General features: G+C 33.4%; 2 protein-coding genes and 1 long non-coding RNA gene across 8 annotated transcripts in view; 1 reads left to right on the forward strand and 2 right to left on the reverse strand.

Annotated features, from left to right (window-relative positions):
* The window catches only part of LOC132697841 (farnesyl pyrophosphate synthase), a 111,687-nt gene that overhangs the window by 88,323 nt on the left and 2,215 nt on the right, over positions 1 to 21,149 (forward strand). For 4 of the 5 annotated variants that reach the window (XM_060663545.1, XM_060663553.1, XM_060663562.1 and 1 more), the window contains 2 exons: positions 4,577 to 4,745; positions 4,800 to 4,940. In XM_060663545.1, the coding sequence (XP_060519528.1) occupies positions 4,577 to 4,745; positions 4,800 to 4,940 (310 nt within the window). Of the gene's footprint in view, positions 1 to 2,043; positions 2,066 to 4,576; positions 4,746 to 4,799; positions 4,941 to 21,149 lie in introns of those variants that run through there. The other variant, XM_060663571.1, reaches the window with a different exon arrangement.
* Positions 9,883 to 15,263, reverse strand: LOC132697866 (arrestin homolog). Its single transcript, XM_060663585.1, has 7 exons — positions 15,019 to 15,263; positions 13,993 to 14,223; positions 13,787 to 13,937; positions 13,531 to 13,727; positions 13,277 to 13,474; positions 13,031 to 13,221; positions 9,883 to 10,446 (listed from the first exon to the last, which is right to left on the reverse strand). Exons 1-7 carry the CDS (start codon positions 15,160 to 15,162, stop codon positions 10,362 to 10,364), a joined length of 1,197 nt encoding a protein of 398 aa, XP_060519568.1. The 5' UTR covers positions 15,163 to 15,263; the 3' UTR covers positions 9,883 to 10,361.
* LOC132697871 (uncharacterized) lies at positions 17,204 to 21,116 on the reverse strand. 2 transcript variants are annotated; one of them, XR_009618311.1, is made up of 3 exons: positions 19,577 to 21,116; positions 19,316 to 19,472; positions 17,204 to 18,332 (listed from the first exon to the last, which is right to left on the reverse strand). It is a non-coding gene; the product is annotated as an uncharacterized LOC132697871 (long non-coding RNA). The 2 variants fall into 2 exon arrangements; XR_009618310.1 differs by having other exon boundaries at positions 19,530 to 21,116.

Genomic DNA, 21,149 nt, shown 5'->3' on the forward strand with positions numbered 1-21,149 from the left:
CCATTCGAAAACGTTTTGCCCATTCTTTTACTACAGAATACGAAGGAGAAGTTTGGCCGTACATACCATCCAGCCTTTCTTTAATAATTTTAGGTGCTAACTCTTCTTTTGTCAAAAAGTTTATAACTGCTCTATTCTCAATTTGCGTTATGAGCGACATTTTTTCGGACACATCTTGTTTCAAATGCTGTCAATACAAAACTATTTGACGCAAGACTTCAATTTTTTTTGCAGCCTACTAAGATATATATTTAAAAGAAGACAAGGTTTTATCGTGATACTGGAGCTGCATCTATTTCAGGCCGGGAAATTTTGGCACTAACCTCGTATTTTACAGGTTGTTTCTTAGGGTTTGGTCCACAGTTAACAAAACACACGAATAATTTTGAAACACTGTAATGGTCATTGACGTTTCAACCGGCAACCCAGGACTTTCTCAAAAACTGCAAAAACAAAGGACAAAAAAGCGATCATACCAAAAATTAGTTCGCTACCAAAAAATAAAACGTGTAACACTAAGTATCTTAAACAGTAGACATATACGTATTTAAATAGTAAAATATTACAAAAACAAATGAACATATATTAAGCCATACTCACAAATTACTTATGGCCATTGATACGGTTCTTCAACAGTTGGCTAGTCTGAAATTCCTATTTAACTAATTGTGACCCTTGTAACAGATTGTTACTGAGCTTCCCTTAAACACATTCGAGATTTTTTCCGATAAATTTGGTATGTATGTTTTTTTGATGGTTTTCCTTGACAGAAATCTTCTAGAATTTGTGATTTTTTTTTTAAATAGAGTTAATTAAGTCAATAGTTTTAGTGTGTACTTAGCCTTATATATAGCTTCTTCTGTACTCTGGATCAGATAGATTTATAGCTCTATCTGTTTAGTTTTGTGCGGTATGCAACCCAACATACTGGATTTATTCCCGGCGCCGGCCGCGAAGGAGAGAGAGAAGCATGTCGGCGGTGAACGAATAGAGACCATGTTTTTCTTTTGTCTTTTGTCTAGTCTGTTAGTATTGTTATCTATCCGGCAGTAAGAGGAATAAAGTTTTATGTAGTGATAACGTTAGTGTTTTTGAACCAACGAAAATACAGTCCACCAATTTTCAAACGCAACACTATCAGCCAACCCGACAATAACAGTCTTTTTGCCATCTTAAATGCTATATATAAATATATATATAAATATATATATATATATATATATATATATATATATATATATATATATATATATATATATATATGCTCGTGCTCGCATTGAAGATGCCAAGTGAGATTTTGGCGAAACGTCTGCAGGATTCCAGTCGGATGCAGGATTCCAGTCGGATTTCAACAAGCGAACGGATCCCGGAATATCGTATTTTTCCATCCGTGAATCAATACGTGAAAAAAAAAAAATATATATATATATATATATATATATATATATATATATATATATATATATATATATATATATATATGGAGAGCATTTTACTAGTTTTTTTTTTATATAAAAAGAAGGTATCCCTTCTTTAAATAATGAAAACCCGATGTGTTTATGTATGTAATATATTAAGATTGGCCCACTTACGGAAATATACTTGCCAAGGTTATTGCTTATCTATGCCTATTTGTTAACGCAATGATTTGTAATGCACCAATTAGAAAATGATGAAATGTATATATAGCACGTAACGCACATTTCTTATCATGCAATTTTGTAATGACATTTGTTTTATGAATTGGAACAGATTTATCTTTTTATCACATTATTATATTTCAGTAAGTTTTTGCAAAGAATATTCGTTAAAATTTATTACAATTACTTACTTAATCTCATTAGCCTCATTCAAAAGACCAAAATACCAATTAATAGTTATAAAATACAATAATCTACTAAAATTCGAGTTAGTCTGCTTTGTAATAGTTTTTATTCATATGTAAATTTCCATTTCATTCAGCCTTTTAAAGATCTATCTATGGAATCTCGGGTTAAAAGTTAGAGGCTTGCCAACCATGTAGTTACGAAAAATAAGTCAGTTTGCCGTTAACTTCGTTGTCAATGTAAGTAGTTAAGCTTTAAAAAAAAACACACACACATTCTTACATTCGGTTTTAATATTTGAAATTGAAAACCTTTTATGCAGTAGTATCGAGGGTAGTGGCCTTTAAACCTTAAATATACTCGGATTTTCGTTCCTTAATTTTTGGTATAGATAAAAATGGAGCCCATGTAAACTTTTCACTGTAACTTCGTTTTTCTTGATTTATCACATCAAAGAGAAACATCGCGAAACATATACCCTCCGAAGGACCATGTAATGCGATATAATATTAGGAAATCGAAATCAAACAAATGAAACGTATAGTCTTTATTTATGATTGTATTTTAGTAGATCGATTATTATGCACGTACGCTTCTAAGTGACATTATATTCTGGTGCCAATAGTTCGTGTGGAGTGGACCTGTTCCTGCAATTACAGTTACAATATCTGCGTGCGTTTCCTCATATTTTATATCTAATTTTCTGTCTTATTCTATCACAAGAAAGTGTATTTTTCAGTTTGAAAGTACATATATAAACCTGTTAATTGTAATATTCTTATTGATTGATGTATTCAATTTATAATTTATAATAACGGGACTTAATGGCGTAAATTTTCACACAACAATTTTATATACACTATCACTGTTTGTATGAAAATAATGATGCATCGAACATCTATTAAGGTAAATTAAATAGAGTAGCGCTCTTGGCACGCAAAAAATGAAAAATCCAATTTAGGTCCATTGTAACGTCCTAATAATGCGCGTTTTTCATGGTTCCGTTGCTACCAGATCAATGAACTTACCGGAATATAATAGCGGAGCAGATTCTGGGAACGTACTTTTTTTTCGAAAATATCGACACCGTCATCGTCACGTACAAAATTCGTTTTGAATTCCCACTTTTGGTAATAGAAGGAAATTTTATTTTAATTAGAATAGGGTGTTTCAAAAAACGTTCCGCTAATTTCGACTGTAAACAGAATTTGAAAAAATAACGTCAGTGTTATTAATTGTTTGTGTTAATGTGTCCCAAAACGCCTCCTTTAGAAGATACAGGTTTCTGAAAAAATATTTCTAATACTATTTAACTTCAAAACCGATTTTAAACAAGAGTACCTTTTTTTTATGAAAAACTGTTCAAAAAATATCGTTTTTGGTCAAAACATTAAAAATATCCCAATCCCAAAGATTTGTGGTTTAAAACTTCTATTTATCCTAGAAATTAGGGGACCCCACAGTTATTACACAGGGTTCCTCAAACTCGATGACCTCTTTATTAGAAGTTTATAGCCAAGAAAACGATAGGCGTTTTAAAGATCTAGTGAGATTGTAATCTATCGGACGATAAAATGGGAGTAATTTTTTGTGCTCTGACATTTGATTTTACTTGGAATAATTATATGGAGGAAGACAGTATGCAACATCTGTTCAGCTAAGCTGGAGGATAAACTATTACATACATATTGTTTGCTAATAGCATACCAATTTAACACTTTTGCCATTTCTTCTAGTTTTGTAATAAATATTTTTGACTTTCAGTATCCGGAACATTGTTTAAAAGATAACAGTTTTCAAAAAGTTCTGCACTTGTATCTTCAACATAGCACAAGATCCTTAATATTCTTCGCTGACAACAGCGAACAGTTTGAAATAAATTCATCCCTCTTTTCAATTTTCAATATCAATTCCGTTGCCGATTACCACGCTGTGTTAAACCATTTTAAAATAATCAAGGTATCCAGGAAACTATCAAACCTGAAATAAAATAACTGGTGTTCTGTTTATAATAAGCACCTTCTATTCTGTGAAAGGTTTATAAGCTACGCCATATAAAGTTTTGCATGCAGCGCTTTCATACAAATAACTGTTGTATTTAAACAAATTTTTTAAGACCAACTGTTATGATTATATAAAATAATGCTAGTAATAAGTTATCCTGTGCATATAATAGCTGGATTTCCTATTAACCACTTGATAGCCCTTAATAGAATCTTTGGTTAAATCACAATTCTTCATCTTAATCAACATTTATAGTATACGATTGTTTAGAATTGAATTGAAAAGGTTTTTGTTGCAAATACGTATTAATAGTATGTTATGCAACAAATGCGGTAAACGGCATTTGACTCACGAGTTTATTTGACACGACCTGAGCGCAGAGGAGCGAGTTTTTAATAAACGAGTGAGTTAAAAAGTTTACCGAACGTGTTGCATACTATATTTTTTCTACGACCGTTAGTTTTTGGCTACACTGACATGACCGTCTGAATTGACAAACGTCAAAATTCAAAGCGTGGGAAATATCTCCGAAAACATCCGATTGCTCAAAAATCTGTGTGGAAAAATCTCGGACATGTCCGAAGTGGCTCGGATTCATGGGAAACGAAACTGACGTGGCGCTTTCCGCACGCTAGATCGGTGGGTAATTAGGTATTTTACAGACGGGAGCAGAAAAAATATTTTAATGCGGTCGGTATCATCGTCAACCCAAATAGATAACCGTCATTTTCGTTTTTGTATTTCAGGGCATTGTCTACCATCCACCAAACAATGGTTAAACCTCCGCCTATTAGCTCTCTGGCATCGAAAGAGCAATCTCGGGATTTTATGGCGTTGTTCCCGGATGTCGTCAGGGAACTGACAGACGCCGGCAAACATCAAGAAATGCCTGAAGTGATGCGCCGGTTTGCCAGAGTAAGTTGCCGAGATTTGCAAGTTGTAAGTTCCATTATCCGTGATTTTTTCCAGATGTTGCAGTACACTGTACCTACAGGTAAAAAGAATCGCGGTTTGACCGTAATATCATCTTACAATCTACTCGAGGATCCGCAAAATTTAACCCCAGAAAACCTTGGGCTGGCGAACATACTAGGTTGGTGCGTCGAAATGGTAAGTTTTTCTTCGGTTACATATTTCGTTGTAGACATGTCAGTTATTCGTTCAAGTTACTAGGTAGATATAAATTTTAAAATTGCCGTTTAATTATTAACTTTTAATGTCCGCTTAAATTAGTTACCGTCAAAATGAAACTGGTTCAGTTGGTATTCCTGCAATTGGTTTTGGTAAATCCGTAATAGTTATTAACATTCGAATTTTGATCGTCCCGATTAATAGAGTGGCTATTTCTTATGAATTGATTTTTGAAGAAACTAAGATGGCAATAGATCACTTTTGGCAATATTGGTGAAAAAATCTCAAAATTGTGTTCAAATGGGAATAATCAGTTTAGTAGAAATTCATAAAATGTTCCTTTTTCACATTTAAGTGGTGGATATATGTTAGAAATGCATATAAGGATAAGCTTTTTTATATTTAGTTGTCAGTTTTTATATTCCCCAATTTGCGGAATTATTACCACATCCTGCAAGTATTTCTGACCCAAGTTAGGCAACAATAATCCCTTTTACAAAAAGGAAAATCGGACATTATTTTACTAAGTAGTGAATAACTATATAAAATTATTGTAACTAGCAGTTTAATGTGTAAAGTTTGGCATTCTTTCGTACTTTTTTTTACATTTGACAGTTTTTTAATGTTAATGAAAAATAGCAGAATATATTAAACAAGCTTCATACCCCATGAAAAGATGCTCCTGGGGCCATAATTGAAGCCCTAAAAGTTTCAAGTAAAAATAGTCAGTATTTTTCATGCAATTAGTTTGTTAATAACTTTATTTTTAAGCTTATTTGAAACGATCCGGAAGTCCTGCGGCCATGAACGTATTCGCAAATTTAGGTTCAAGGGTTATTCTAGTAATATATAAAAAAGAAAATTAGGAAATATCGATTTTAAATTGGTTAAATCATTTTTCAAAGGGACTCATCGGAAAATAAACATATCGAAACACCGATAAATGGAGGTGATAAATAATATCTTTTGTCGAATTAAAAAAAAAGAATTAAGAATAAACCATTGTAGCCTTGTTTATGCACATGAAGAAATTATTGCAGTCATAGTGGAAGGTCAAATTTTCATGAGCAAAAATTGTGGATCTTATTTTTTCAAATTTAAATTCGCAGCTGTTTTGTTGGGCTTGCGTGCGGGAAAAATAGGCTCGGACGCGTCAAGCGACCCTCACTTACTTTGGTTGTGTTCTTTTCGATTTTTTTTTTTTAGTTGTAAAATTGTTGGGGGGAGAAACTTTTTCCATCAATACGTTTTTGAAATATATGCATATTTTCGAAAAAAATTGAAATCTCCGTACCCGAAAACGAATTTTATCAAAAAACGAGGCAAATTTTTGCCTTTAAGGATACGGTTTTCCGATCTCCTTTTACCCCTTTCCCCGTTTTTTTTTTAAGTCGTCAAAAAATGTCAGCCATTACCTCCAGTTTACTAACTGATTTAAGCAATTGGCACACTTTTATTTTTTGATGTTACCAGAAAGAGATTGCGCTCACTCCCATCGTCGTGGAACTTCCTGATTGTTTCAAATAAACAGTTTAAGAAAACGTATTAAGTTATTAATAAATTAATTGTGCCAGAAAAAATTGAAATTTTTACTTGAAATTTTCGAGACTTCTTTTATGGCCCTAGAGACTTCTAGACATAGCTTGTTCAATATGTTCTGCGATTGTTAATTACCAATTTTAACAAAAACCATTTTGGATGATTTTTTTGTCCTCACAAATACTAATTCGTGTATTCCTTCCGTTTATTAGGAAATAAAAAAAAAGATTTTTTTTCTGTTAGATCACTGGTTGTTTTTCTATAATTAACTGAATTTCCTTTAATTATTTGCTGAACTTTACCCAGTAATGGAACTAATAAAAACATAGTATTATTGGCTAACGATATATTAAAGCAGTGTCACCACCATCAAGATCAACTTATTCAGATCGATTTATTTTAATAGAATAGGATTTGCAATTAACTATACGATGTAGTTTGCGACCTCTAATATTTAAATTCTCTTAATTTTCCCGCACTAAAAAAGTCTATAATAGAAATGTGCAAATTATGAGAATAACTAAAAAAATTCATTTTCTTTCAATTTCATTTCTGGAGTGGATGGTTTATGGCGTTAACTTGAGAAAGAATCAGCAGCTTTTTTTCAAAATGGACGTAAACCGAGGGTGTAATGCGCGATGCCGATTAGCTTTAATCTCGGTGCAGAGAGAATAAGATTTTTTTATTTCACTTTTCATAAAACTAGTTTTACAGTTTTGCGATTTTTGGTTTTTTTAACCATGCCCAACTGCAATCTTATCTATATCTTGGTATAAGAAAAACGGTCGCTTTCAAAAAAATTCAAAACAAAAATCGTGTTTCCAAAAATTGACTACGAGACTTTATTATTAAATTCCCTGTTAGGCATATAACTCTAAATGTGAACAAAATCAACTTTATTTTTGGTCTAAAACCTACAACAGAAATAATATACGGACAATTGTCCATTCGTCCTAATGCGTTTTTGACTGCGAGTTATATTTTAGTATATTATGCAACTTTGATAAACGGTATTTTAGTCTCGAGTACCTGATAAACATGCTTATGGGTATGTTTTTTCACAAGAGCAAGCGAGTGACGTGTAACGTGAGCTTTAAAACTGACAAATGTCCAGAGAGTTATCACGTCAAAATACCATCGCTAAAATTTACCGAAAACATCCTATTGCTCCGCTGCCCGCGACTCATCTTCCACCCGAAGTGGATAGATCGGTGCATAATTGGGTAATTTAGACTAGGTAGTAGAAAAAAACAATTAATTAATCCAAATATTGTTAACACAGTAAACTGCGAGAGTTGCTCAACAAAATGATGTTTCTTATAAATTAAAACTTCTTCATTACATGTTTATATTAAACTGTTCACGCTCACACTATTCGACCTTAATTACTTAACACAACCAATTCACGACAGTTAAATAAATATGAACATTCATATTAGCTAAAAATAGATAGAAGGCATTTTGTACTATAAAATAAGTAAATTATCAGAGATATAATAGAATGTCGAGAGCAGCATGATTTTTTCGTTACACACAAATTGACAATTATGATTAATAGTTAAATGACTATAAATAAATAACCGACTGTACAATAATTTAACTTATACCCATAAATGATTGTAAAATTCTAAAACTCATTATTATCTTTTTCAAATTTACAATAATCAGTTTTCAAATTTACAATAGCCAAAAGAAAATTAGTTCAGCAAGTTTTTGTGGAGGGATGGGAAGTGTTGTGTTTGGCATTGAAAGTCGGGTCATAAGAATCGGTGCATAAAAAATCGTTGCTTGTTTTATCAGTTATTTTAATATAAATTCATCTAGAGAAGCACATATTTTCTTTGTATATAAGGACCTTTTGTGGAAGCAGGAAGTAGACAGCTTTTTCCAATCGGCTACCAAATCAAATAATTTCTAGTTGCGTTTTAAAAAAAAGTAAGTCTAAATAAAAAAAATGTTTTTTTTTTAATTTTGTAATTATTGATACTGATTGCAGTAGACATTGTAAAAATGGCTCCATAATTTTTCTTAGCTTTCATATATTTATATATACCAATAAATTGTTGTATGCTTATCAATTACAGGAAAAAATAAATAACTAATTTTGTACTTCCGTCTTTTTATGTTGTGAAACATTTTCGTTCAAATATTTTATATTGTCATTATTATTATCATCCTAGTCTTATACCTGGTATTAGATAATATAATGACCCTACTGCTGTAAAAATTGATGCGCCGCAGGTGGCTATAATATTTTCGGGTAATAATCTTCCGCACATGCCTCTACATTTCACCAACCGTCACTTTTGCGCCATTTTATTTAGAAACAGCAATATCCAGTTAAGTCCTGAAGATTCAATGGGATCTGGACTATTTTGAATTAAAAATGCCGCATCCAAAGTTCTTGCCGAACTGTAGGGGCATTGGTTAGAACGAGATTTTAAATTTCGTGCATGCGCGTGGCCAATGGGACTTCTTTTTTATAGTGGGTTCCTGGTCTGCATCTATGATAAGCTGTAAATGTACCTACTTATCTCAATTTTCAGTTTTTGAGCAATCAAATTGTCTCAACAAAATTCCGATTCAAGTACTACGTATACCTACAAAACATCTTTTACCCATGCAAAGAAGACCACGCAAGTAATTTGCGGTCATGAATATCCGTGACTATCATTGCAACATTTGAAATTTTTCTAAATTAGATCGCATTAATTTTTCAACGAAAAAACGAGATAAGTGTGTGGAGTTCCGCTGATGTTTAGAAAGAAAACGGCGCATCGTGCAAATTGGTGTGTGAAACTTGTCTCTACTAAATGTCATAGCTGCCTGAGGCGCAGTTTTACTGTATTTGGGGCCTCTATATTATTAAGTAGCTATATGGTTAATACCAAACCAATACCAATATGGTGAATAGAAAAGGCCAGTTGCCATAACGTGCTGCAGAGTTTCCAACCACAACATCGTACACTAAAAAAAGACGTAGGTCTCGTTTCGTAGATAGAGATACAGATACAGACTTCAGTTAATCTTTATTGCATTGGTATGTTTGCACGAAGGTTCCAGTTTGAGAGGCATATCTGCCTCAATGCTAGCGACAATATTTTCAACGAAGATTCGGTTTTAAAAACCCTCGTTCCAGGTAATCGTCAGCAAGACAAAGTTAAAACGAGAGTTTGAAAATTTGCTTTTACTTTTCTGATCATGAAGAATTTAATAATTTATATAGTTGACATTTTCTGGTCTACGTTTTTAAATTACATTACCATTTTCCGTGGCCTTGATTGCGTCTCGTCGTAATTTGAGCACAGTAATATTCTTTAAGCCCTCAAAATTCGAATTAAGTTTACGTACGTAGTTTATATATCGTGAAACAAACGAACAATTATATGTAAGACGATTTTATTTTTATTTTGCATGCACAGATAAGGTATATCTACAACTAATAGCGTTATTATAATAAATGAAATTAGAATATTTAGAATTCAAAATTGAACATCACTTTTCCATAGCTCAAGCATAAACAATATTACAGTCGTCATTTAAATATTTCGTTTTTTTTTTTCTATTCCTATAATCACTTCTGGCGGAAGAACGTTGCCGTTTCTTAGTTTAGATTTTTTTTTCGTATTTAATTACGTTTCATAAGTGATGTAAGACGATAAACGATTACCAATACTACTACCATTGAAAGAAGTTCCCAATTAATCAATCGTAAGTCTCCGATCTCATTGAAACGGCATGTTTGTGTCGATGTTTATTGACACTTTCAATGATAACGGCGAGTTACAAATAATCTTTTATTACTGCGTTCGTGTTTTTCACACTGTTGGTAGTCGACTGTTGCCTTACATAGGTTTACTTTTACTCAATCTCGTCACGTGACATGCGGAATCTGGCAAAATCTTCGAAAACAATGTTGTCGTCGTCATCATTCTCGTAGCGAGCTCTGAAATTTGAAAATATATTGTGTTATACAATGTCAAGCTATACAGAGCGTTCCTTAATGGCGCGTCGACCCTGAACGTAATACTTCCTCGATTAATTTAATTTTAACAAATACACTTCATATTAATATATGTCCTAAAGGACTTAACAAGGTAGCAGAGTTTTGAGGACAAAAAAATTTGCTTTGCATAACTCTTTGATTTAAAATGAGTTGATGATTTTAAAAACCACTGTAACTAAATGTATATAAATTTTTAATGTTTAGTTTGAAAAACTGCAGCAATGCAATACATATTTGGTCTCGTTTCTTAGATAGTACACAGAGAAAGATTTTTTCCGAACACGTTACCAAAAGTTACCACGTTATCAAAAGTTAAGACTTTTAGGACATACATTTAATTGAAGAATTATACCCTTCAGTTTTGGCGAACCGTTAACAACACCCAGTATAGTTAGATCGATCATATAAAAATTTGCTTTTAGGTTTTTCTTTCAATATGGAGGAAACACTATTCTTCTTGGTGATTATATAATTTTGCATGCAGACATCTAGAAAAATCTAGAAAATAATTTCCAGAAACAATCAGTCTTTTTTTTATACTTTAAAAATGAAAGTGAAGAATTATCTAAACCGTTATCTAATACCCGATATTTCGTGCAACTCACTCAAAAACCAAACCGAATAATTAGCAATCATTAATATATGAAATAGATTCCATATTGTGGTGAAACTGAGAGCGCCATCATCATGTCATGTTCTGCCTTGCCTAAATATTACATATAAATCGGATTTTAGATATTGTTTTATTCAGACGCTTATTAATGTCAACCAAACTTGATAATAATTTTTGCTAACTTTTTTTTACATGATACTTTTAAGTCTACTTGTTTTGGTCGAAATTTTAATAACCTTGTTTTTTGATTTTTTTTTAACAAATGTATGTGGTTTCTATAAAGAAACGGGAAAAGAAAAAAAAGTGTAACTACTCACTCTGTTTCAGTCAGCGACAGTGTGGCGTGAGGAGTACAATAGGGCCCCAAAAAATTTATTCGCTCATATTATGATTGATTACAAAAAAACGTGGAAGTTGTTTCAACTATTTCAAAAAATTGTGTAAAGACAAATATCGTTGAGTCTAGAGTTCAGTATTCTCCGAAGCACTGTCCACCTTGATCAAATAATATTTCACAAAATAACTAAATCAATTCAGCTAATGTCTATATAGTAAGTGAAAACGAAAATAGAAACAAAATAATATATAAAACCTGCTCGAACCTCAAACCTGAATTACGCCAGCATATAATTCTTATAATACGTCACAAAGCAAACCAAGATGGAACCAGAATATGATATGACTGATATTTAATTGGTTTCGTTTTTATATAATTTTAAACCACCCTACAGTTTCAAGTATTCATTTTTTTAAATTTTAATAGAGTCCTGAGAATTATGTTATGGATTAATTTTAATCTCAATTTCTTATTTTTCAAATGTTTAGTTTATTTCTAAAGATCTGACGTAACTGGAGCAGCAGCAAGCTTACCTAGCTCTGAAAATCAGAGTGGCGTAAATGGTTACTTCATTTGAATATCAAGCCAAATCACGTTCGTCCGAGATTTCTCTTTTAAAGCAACAAAAAAATATTTCTCAAATAAAGCAATATAATAATGTTATTTTATTTGGTAGCTCTAAATCGCAATTTATAACAAAGGTCCATCGTACATAAAATCGTTTTTTTAATTTTTTATGCGGTAACTGCTTCGTGTGAAAAAAAAAAACAAATCCAAATCGAATGGGATTTCCGAAAATAATTTTTATTTTTGGAGCCACCAGCGGCGTCCCATACTGATAACAATGCTAAAAAAAATGTTTTGCGCCATAAAATGTCCTTTACTGTATCATACATGTACATTAAATTTTATTTAAAAAAATCTAAAGTAATATAAAAATTATTATTAAAAAAAGAGAGAAAAGATGGACGTTTTTATCGTGTGAGTTGTGACTTAAAGGCTGGTTACACTGTGCTTGGTGCGCCGAACCTATCTGGGCAAATACGGAGCTGCACACCGTCTGACACGGGTGGTTTGTTTTGACTCAGGATTTGTGATGGGTAGTTTGCAAGGTTCTATTGATTGTCAGGAACTTTGTGCGGATCAAAGGAGGCGAACCGACCGGTTTGAGGAAGGTTCATGCAGATTCGTCAAGCTCATTCAAAGTATATCAGTAAACGTGTATTTATTCCACAAGGATAGAAATATCGTACAAGACCCGTGATCTCAGATTACATGGAGGCAAAACTAATTATTTTCGCTGACTTCTATCGATGCAGCTTATGAAAAAATAGTCAGCGTCAGGTTCCGAGATGTGTTAAAAAACGTTTTGATTCATGAATTTGAACGAAACACGTACCTATAAGCCACGCATCGTGTAAACGCCGGAAATATAAAAAAAATCTAATCCGGGATAAATAAAACTTTGCACCACCAAAAAATGTCGAATATCTCATTGTCTCCTTAAATATGTTAACAGCAACGAATGCTTTTGTTTTTTGTTAGATCTGTACAAAGAAACTAATTTTCCATACCTCTCGGTAGATTTGGTTTTCTTAATAGCCTGCACTCGGTCTCTTTCGATACTTCCAGGGGCTGGATGCAACAATTTAAAAGGCACGTCCGTCATCAGTTCGCCACCCAATGTACCGCAATTCAGTTTAACTCTTAGAGAGTAGGATATTACGATACCGATGGCATCGATTGGACATTTTCCTTCTGGTACCTATGAAAAATTATTACTAAGTCGGTAATACCTACCGCATTTATCACTAACATACCAAAGTGGAGCTCGCCAAATTTACGTCATCATCTCGGAGACGCCCATCTAAAGCCACTCCACGCCTGTCCCGATTGCTGGAAGCTAGAGGCACCAGATAGACGACTTTGGTGAAACTAGCACCTGGTGTAATCGGACATCCTTCGCGGGTCTCTAAGCTCGCGACATATTTGGAAAATTGAGCATTTACCATGGTCACCTGCAGATCGCAATATTAAATAGAGCTAATACTTAATGTTAGCTTGCGTCACTCACTTCGCAATGTTGCACCGCGTAAACTTTAATGTTCATCACCTTCTTCCTAGAATTATTGGTTATCATTATGTTAGCTCCAATTTTCTCGCCATGATAGTAGATTTCTTTGTCGAGGGTGACTTCCAGGTTTATTTTGCCACTTGAGAATGTGAAGCCTTTGGACACCAATGAACTGGGCAATCGATTGCCGCACCGATCTAAAAATAATGTTCAAGTTTATCCACAGCATCAGAAACGTCTCCGAACATGCAAATACCCAACGGAGCGTACTGCAGTTTCTTGATGGCAAGCTGTACCGTGCTGCGTCTATGGCCCTTGTCGTCTTCGTTATTACCAACCCAGCACTTGACATAGTATTCTACACCGAGGGGTTTGCCTTGGTCATCTTCACCCGGTTGGAGCGTCACCTGGAGAAAATTATGACGTAAAACCTCCGGTTTGCTTATATGGGCGTGCTTTTACCGAGCATGGAGCCATATCCGGAAACTGGAACGTGAATGGACTGGCGTTAGGTCCCATTTTTTTGACTAACTTTTCTTGGATAGGAGCGAGCTCGGTGTCCTTGTCACGTTTCTGCGGTACTACTTGGGCTGTTGCGACGACTATCTCCTTGCTGAATTTGAGGCCCATAACCTCATCTTCTTCTCGCCCATAGCGGTACACGGTGACCACCTGGGCGAAGATTTTGCGGCCCTTGAAAAACAAAACATAACTCAGTTTCAGTCAAGCTCTGAAGAAGCCAACAGGATGATTGGCGAAACGTCAGCAATTTCGACTAAGCAAAAACCGACACAGGAGGAATCCAAAAATTTTGTAAAAAGCATTACAGTAGCCTGTGGAAGTTTCTTTGAAAAAAAAAAACATAACGCATTTATAATATTTGAATCCTTAAAGAACTAATTTCGGACTCGTATCTTCTAATTTCTGTCGTTAATAGCTGACATCAAAATGTTTTCAATATTTTGACGCAAAATATAAAATGACCTTGTTATGGCGTGACAAAGATCAATTAAAATATTTTTATATATAAAGAATGTTTGCTGGATGGTTAGCCAAACTCGGCGGGAGTATTAATAAGTTAGTTACCAAGGTATTTTAGTAATAGCTGTGCCCTAAATGTCTCCGAATTTTTTATGTCATTGCGGTTAAGAATTTACAAAAATGGAGATTTTTACCTTTTTTTAGAATACTTCTAAAACTTTTTTTTGTTTGTTTTTGATGTGTAATTTCGAATCACCTATACTGACTTGCCGAAAAATGAAATTAACTTTTCGTATAATAAATGTGGTAAAGTAGATACACAAAAAAACTGTCTAATTTTTATTCCGACCCTTCGTTAGAAAATTATTTGGGTACAAAATCAGTACTTTTTCAACTATTCTTTTGTCGCTGATGGTAAACACCAAGTTAGATTACAGAAACTAATTAATTTCCACCATTTCATCAATCGGGATAAAGCTAATTCAGCGAAACTTTTACTTCACTCACCTGCAAATACTCATCTTCAACGACGACGACTCCATCGATAGGATCGGTGTAGTCGAGGTGGTCGATGAAATCCCTCTTGCTTAGATAAACTGTGACCTTACCATTCGGTGTTGTTTTCTTGAATACTTTAATCGCAACCACCATTGAAAAAGTTTTTTTTTCCGAAGAAAGTAAGCGCGGTTCAGTAGTGGACACGTGAGTCAAGGACTAACCAAGATCAAATTGGCACTGGGTTACTTCCGTCAGAAGTGTCGCGGAAGTTCATCCCCGTCGTTTTATAGGTTCGAGTTATATAAGGCTTCCAAATGTCGTCGTATGTGTAAGTGGATTTCGATCCCGTTAATTGGATTTGCTATGGATGTAAGATTTCTTGGTAGAATGTTTTTTTAATATATAAGATTTATTGGGTAAGAATATTATACCGCCATTTAGTCCTATACTCGGAAAATGTTTAGGATGAACTCGATGATGTTTTGTATACCGCAATACGACTTGTCCATTTATTGCACAGTTAATATAAAAAATTGAAAATTGCAAAATACTGTGCATTTTGGATTCTGATTTCTTATCATTATCAAACCTTCAAAGTTATTTGCGGATGACGGGTAGTTGCAAGGTTTTTTTTATAGCACGCTGTACATTAGAGGTTTGTTTGAAAAAATTAAAAGGTTGGTACATGTATTGATTGCTGATTGCTTGTGGTATATCGAGAACTGCTTCATAAAAAAATTACTTCTGGGGACCTTTACTTCAACAATCTTTGATTGCGGAAAAACCCAAAAACCACTAAAAGGCCAACCAATCTCCTAACTAGAGTTTAACAGTTTAACAGATATACTGATATTTAATAGAATTTTTAAGTACGGCCGTACGGGCCATTATACCATTAGAGTTGTATCAATCGCGATTGATTCGGTCACTTTGATTCCATCACTTCATAGGATCGAACGAACGAATCCCGCTTGTTCGTAACGATTCGATCATCTTGTTCGCTCTCACTGCCGCCTTGACCGGTCTGAAGTGACCGAATACAGGACGGCCGATCGACCGACCGTACCAAAACAAATCCAATTCACTGGAATACGATTCATTTGAATGGTTTAAGATTTAAATGCGTGACTGAGACAGGCCACGAAAAAGGAATCGAACTATTGTTATAATTATTCTATAGTAGTGAGTTGCGACATCGATTGGTAGATTTGCTTATGTATTGAATTGCATATTGAATATTCCACATAGGTATTTAATTTAAACAAATTAATGTATTACTGGTCCAACTTAGCACCTATTTTAATAAAATCATGATTAAATAAAAAGCAGAACACAGCTAAATATTATACTAACTAGAACAGAAAACATAACATATAGACACAACAATAATTCAAATTCAAATGAATCTGAATCAATCGTTTGGACTGTTCGGATTCAGTGACTATTGCCGCCTATGTTGGCATCAAAAAGTATTTAAATGAACAATTGACTGAAATGGTTCCGTCTTTTTCGAAATCGGTCACTGTTTGATTGGGTGCTCGTAAAATAAACGATTGACAGAAGACTACTCCTAACCTTATATCATGAAAATACCCAGTTGCCTGTCATCTGGCGTTACACCGTAAAATTAACAAAAATAATGCAATAAAGGTTTAAACGTGCGCACGTTAGATGGCCTCATTCAAATATTAGTTTAAAATTGATTCTACAATATTCTCCCCTTTCGAAAACATGTAAATAACGATAGAAATGAGCGATATAAGCAGTGACTTCTTTGATAAAATATCAAAAACCATCCAAGACTCCAACGAAAAACAGACAACCGAATTAAAGAAAGAAATTCAGTTTGAAGTCTCACTCGTACACCATGATATTAATGAATTAAAAGTCACCATTCTAGAAGAAAGTCATAAAAGAGTTGAACTTGAAAACAAATGCAGAAAACTTGAAAAAAAGGTTAATGACATCGAGAAAAACTTCAAAAGAAATAGTATTATAATCTTTGGATTAGATTATATCGGCAACGTCGCATTATCTGAGTTTGTTATTACACAAATTAACACACTGCTCCAACTAAACTGCATGACAGTGGAAACAATAACATCTATCAAATAGGTCGCCAACGCAAGCAAAAAGACCAAAGATTTTGAACGAGAGGTAATTGATTGATACAAACTTTATAAGCAGTGTCAAAATATTTAATAATACATTTCTCAATGCAATCGATTTTAAAATAATTCACATTTACATAGGCAGCTTAAGCAAAAACTTTGAGGAATTTTCTTTGTTTCTTGACAGTTTTGTTACAGAGTTTGATGTAATTGTGCTGTCCGAAACATTTATCCAGTATGATATAAACAAAACTCCCTTCAATTTAAAGGGTTACAATATTCTTTATAACAATGGTAATGTAAATAGGAATTATGGTGTCATTGTATATATGAAATCGCAACTAAATTTTGAGTATAACACTGTACAAATGGGATACAAAAGTATTAGTATTATTATTATTGGTATTATCTCAGTAAACAATCAAAATGTTCTTCTAAGTTGTATCCATAAATCACCTAGAATAGACGAGGTCCAGTTTAACATGCATTTACTTCAATATTTGGATGATAGGAAGAAATACAGTTTTCATAAATTGGTTGGGGATATCAACATTGATTTATTAAGTGATGTCGATTATGTTGAAGAATACAAAAACATCTTAACAAAATACACATTCACATCCTACATTAATAAAGTTACAAGAGCAAGATCTTTGTTTGTTTGTTTTGTTTAGATCACTTTTTCATAAAAGGACCAGCCCATATAGTAAATAATTCAAAATCGTTTATCTTTGATGTTGACATCACGGATCATTATCCAATAGCTATTTCCATCCCTCCTAATAGCAACTCAAAAAAAGACAAAGATATAATCGTAAATAAAAATACACTAATTATCCTAGTTTGAGACATGTCTTGCAGAGGGAAAATTGGTTGGCAAACGCTGCCATGGAAAATTTTATTAATAAATTATAGACGTACATAGAAAATAACACAAATAACATTTTTTATAAACATAAAAATAATTTTAAAAAAGAATGGATGACGAAAGAGCTACAAAAAACAATTAGGGAAAAAAACAATTATATAGAGACTTAGTTAAGAACCCGAACAACCAATTATTAAAAAGCGGTTACAACAGTTATAAAAATAAATTGCGGGTGCAAATAAAAAATGCTAAGCGTAAACATGTACAAAATGAAATTAATAAAAATCAAACTTCTTCGTCTGCGTTGTGGAGTTGTGTCAATCGCATCTGTTCTACCTCCAAACCTAAAACACAGATTAGACAGATAATAAGTGAAAACAATGAGAAAATAACAGATAGATTAAAAATTGCGAACGAGTTTAATAAATTTTATATTGAACTGGGTACAAAGCTGGCAGAAAAAATAACTCCCTAATTATCGAAATGATTTTCCCATGCTGGCAAATACAATGCTCTTATGTAACGTAAATGTACAGGAAATTGAAAAAGTTATAAAAAAACTGCAAACGAAAAAAGCTCCTGGATGGGACTGTATTAGAAGCGAGACTCTAAGAGAGATTTGTTTTCAAATATCCGAACCCTTAACGTTTCTTATAAATAAATGTTTTGAGAGTGGATGTTTTCCAGATTGTTTAAAAGTTGGCATTATTAAGCCATTATATAAAAATGACAACAGAGAAAACGTTGAAAATTATCGTCCAATATCAATACTTTCAGTGTTTTCTAAAATTTTTGAACGACGATTGTTAAATTTCTTGATAATTTCAATATAATCTCAGACTTTCAATTTAGATTTCGAAAAGGGAAGCCAACACATGATGCTATCAAATCTTTAACATCCCAAATATACGACTCATTAGATTGAAGTAACCCTTGCATGTGCGTTTTTTTAGATTTAAGCAAGGCTTTTGGCACTGTTTGCCACAATAAGTTACTTGATAAACTAAACCGTTCTGGACTGAGAGGGAGAGTATTTGAGTTGCTGCGTAGTTATTTGTTCAATCGTAAACAGTGTGTAAGCATAGATGGTGTTTTGAGCGATATGAAGACAGTAACATGTGGCGTACCACAGGGTACAGTTCTCGGACCTCTACTGTTTACGATATACGTAAATGATATGTTAAATTTAGACACCAATAAGTACAGTTTTCAGTTTTGCCGATGACACTGTAATTTTTGGACCGGCAAAAACATGGCAATTGTTAAAGTTACAAATTGAGCAGGACTTAAAGACTCTCAAAACGTGGTATCAGTACAATAAACTTACATTGAATTTACAGAAGACCAAATAGCTACCTTTCTCATTCTATATATATAAAATCAACTCCCAAACATCGGAAATCTAACAGTTGAAATGACAGGAATTCCGCAAGTAACATCGTTTAATTATCTTGGTGTTACTATTGACTCAGCCCAAGTGGAATCTGCAAATTAAATCTATAGTAGAAAAAATCAGACCACTTCTATCAAAATTTAATTACCTACGAGATTTTTTAAGCCGAAATATATGTCATTAGTACAAACTCACCTTTCCTATAGCATCCTGGGTTGGGGCGGGGTCTCTGAAAACGACCTGAAAAATCTAAATGTGTTGCAAAAGTGGTTTCTAAAAATAATTTATAGCAAACAAAAAACTTACCCATCGGACCTACTGTTTGAGGAGAATGAAATTCTCGAGATACGTCAGTTATACTGCTTTAGTATATTAAAAGACATCCAAATGCTATGCACTTATCATACCATAAACAGACAAAACAAGGACGTCTATCCCACAGTTAGAACAAAAACACACGGACAACGATCATTATATTCTCACCTAGGTTATATAACATGCTACCAGCATATATAAGAGAACAAACCATCTTTACAAAATTTAAAAAAGATGTCAAGATATGGATGTTTCAGATGGGCAGACGACTTTTTGATAACCTCATTAACTTAAAATATCAAACGTAAATAAGCCTTGAATTATGTATATTCACATGTCTAGTGAGTTAATGTTTTTATCCTCGTTTTATTTTTTTTATTTTTGCTTACATGTATGAGTATATATTATATTACTATAAATGTAACAAGCAGATTCTTTGCCTCGTTGTTATTATTGTAATTATTATTGGTTTCATTTAATATTGGTGTGTCACGCATAAGCATTTCGCAATGCTTCAGTGAAACAAAACATTTATTCCACTTAAATCAGTTTTATAGATTATGTTATTGTAAAGTTTAAATTGAATAAATATTATTATTATTATATTATTACAAAGCAATTCTTCAAACTCAAAATTACTACATATTATCATGATTAAGAAAACAGTGGAAATTAAATCAGATATTGTCCACACAGATCCAATTTGGCATTTCTACTTAGTCGCAACAATTACATTTATTGCGAACTTTGCGTACTCTGGGTGACCTCTTCATAGGGGATGATAGTTTGAAATCACGACTCGCTTGACGATTCTCTGGGGGCTTCTTTCTTTGTAAGCGCAAGTTCGGCTTTTTGAAGTTGTGCCCGTCGCTGTAAGAGGTTGAATTATCCAGGATAATTGTGCAATGGCGTCGTTCTAAGATCAGTTCACCATTCGAACTTGAGCTATCCCGCTCAAGAAGCAGTCAAATCTGGAAACTCGACAATTTGTTTGGATGAGGGCTGAAACAATGGCTCATGAATTGATGATTCGGATGCGAACTTTCTCATGGTAACTGTATACTTATGAAAAAATGCAGGTCTAATATCATTGATATGGACGCCTATAATCTTACCATTTCTCAAAATCTCGTAGGTTACATCACCTTTAGTACCAACAACCTCATGGCCTGTCCATTTAACATCAAAAAGGTGCTTAAGTTTGTGATTATCTCTAACAATTACAAAATTGGCTATATCCAACTTTAGTAGAATTCTAAAATTTCGCGGGGCGTATTTCTTCTGATATCGCACTTGATTATGGAAGTTATCTTTGCCCCTCCAACACCCGCATGGAGAGTCCCAAAAAACACAAAATCACCAAAAGACCTAGCCTTAGGTAGTGAAAATCAGCAGTTACCTGCCCTCTGGCGTTACACCGTAAAATTAACAAAAAAAAATGCAAAAATTAGTT

The sequence above is a fragment of the Cylas formicarius genome, unplaced genomic scaffold (genome assembly GCF_029955315.1).
Source record: "Cylas formicarius isolate icCylForm1 unplaced genomic scaffold, icCylForm1.1 PGA_scaffold_10__41_contigs__length_53128322, whole genome shotgun sequence".
Taxonomy (NCBI): Eukaryota; Metazoa; Arthropoda; class Insecta; order Coleoptera; family Brentidae; genus Cylas; species Cylas formicarius.

Bases quoted from the DNA above. Each gene is read 5' to 3' on its own strand.
- LOC132697866 (XM_060663585.1), bottom strand. From the start codon at position 15,162: ATGGTGGTTGCGATTAAAGTATTCAAGAAAACAACACCGAATGGTAAG. The intron at 13,475-13,530 runs GTGAGTGACGCA...TGCGATCTGCAG, and splicing joins ACGCGGTGCAACATTGCGAA to GTGACCATGGTAAATGCTCA. The intron at 13,222-13,276 runs GTATGTTAGTGA...AATTTTTCATAG, and splicing joins ATTTGGCGAGCTCCACTTTG to GTACCAGAAGGAAAATGTCC.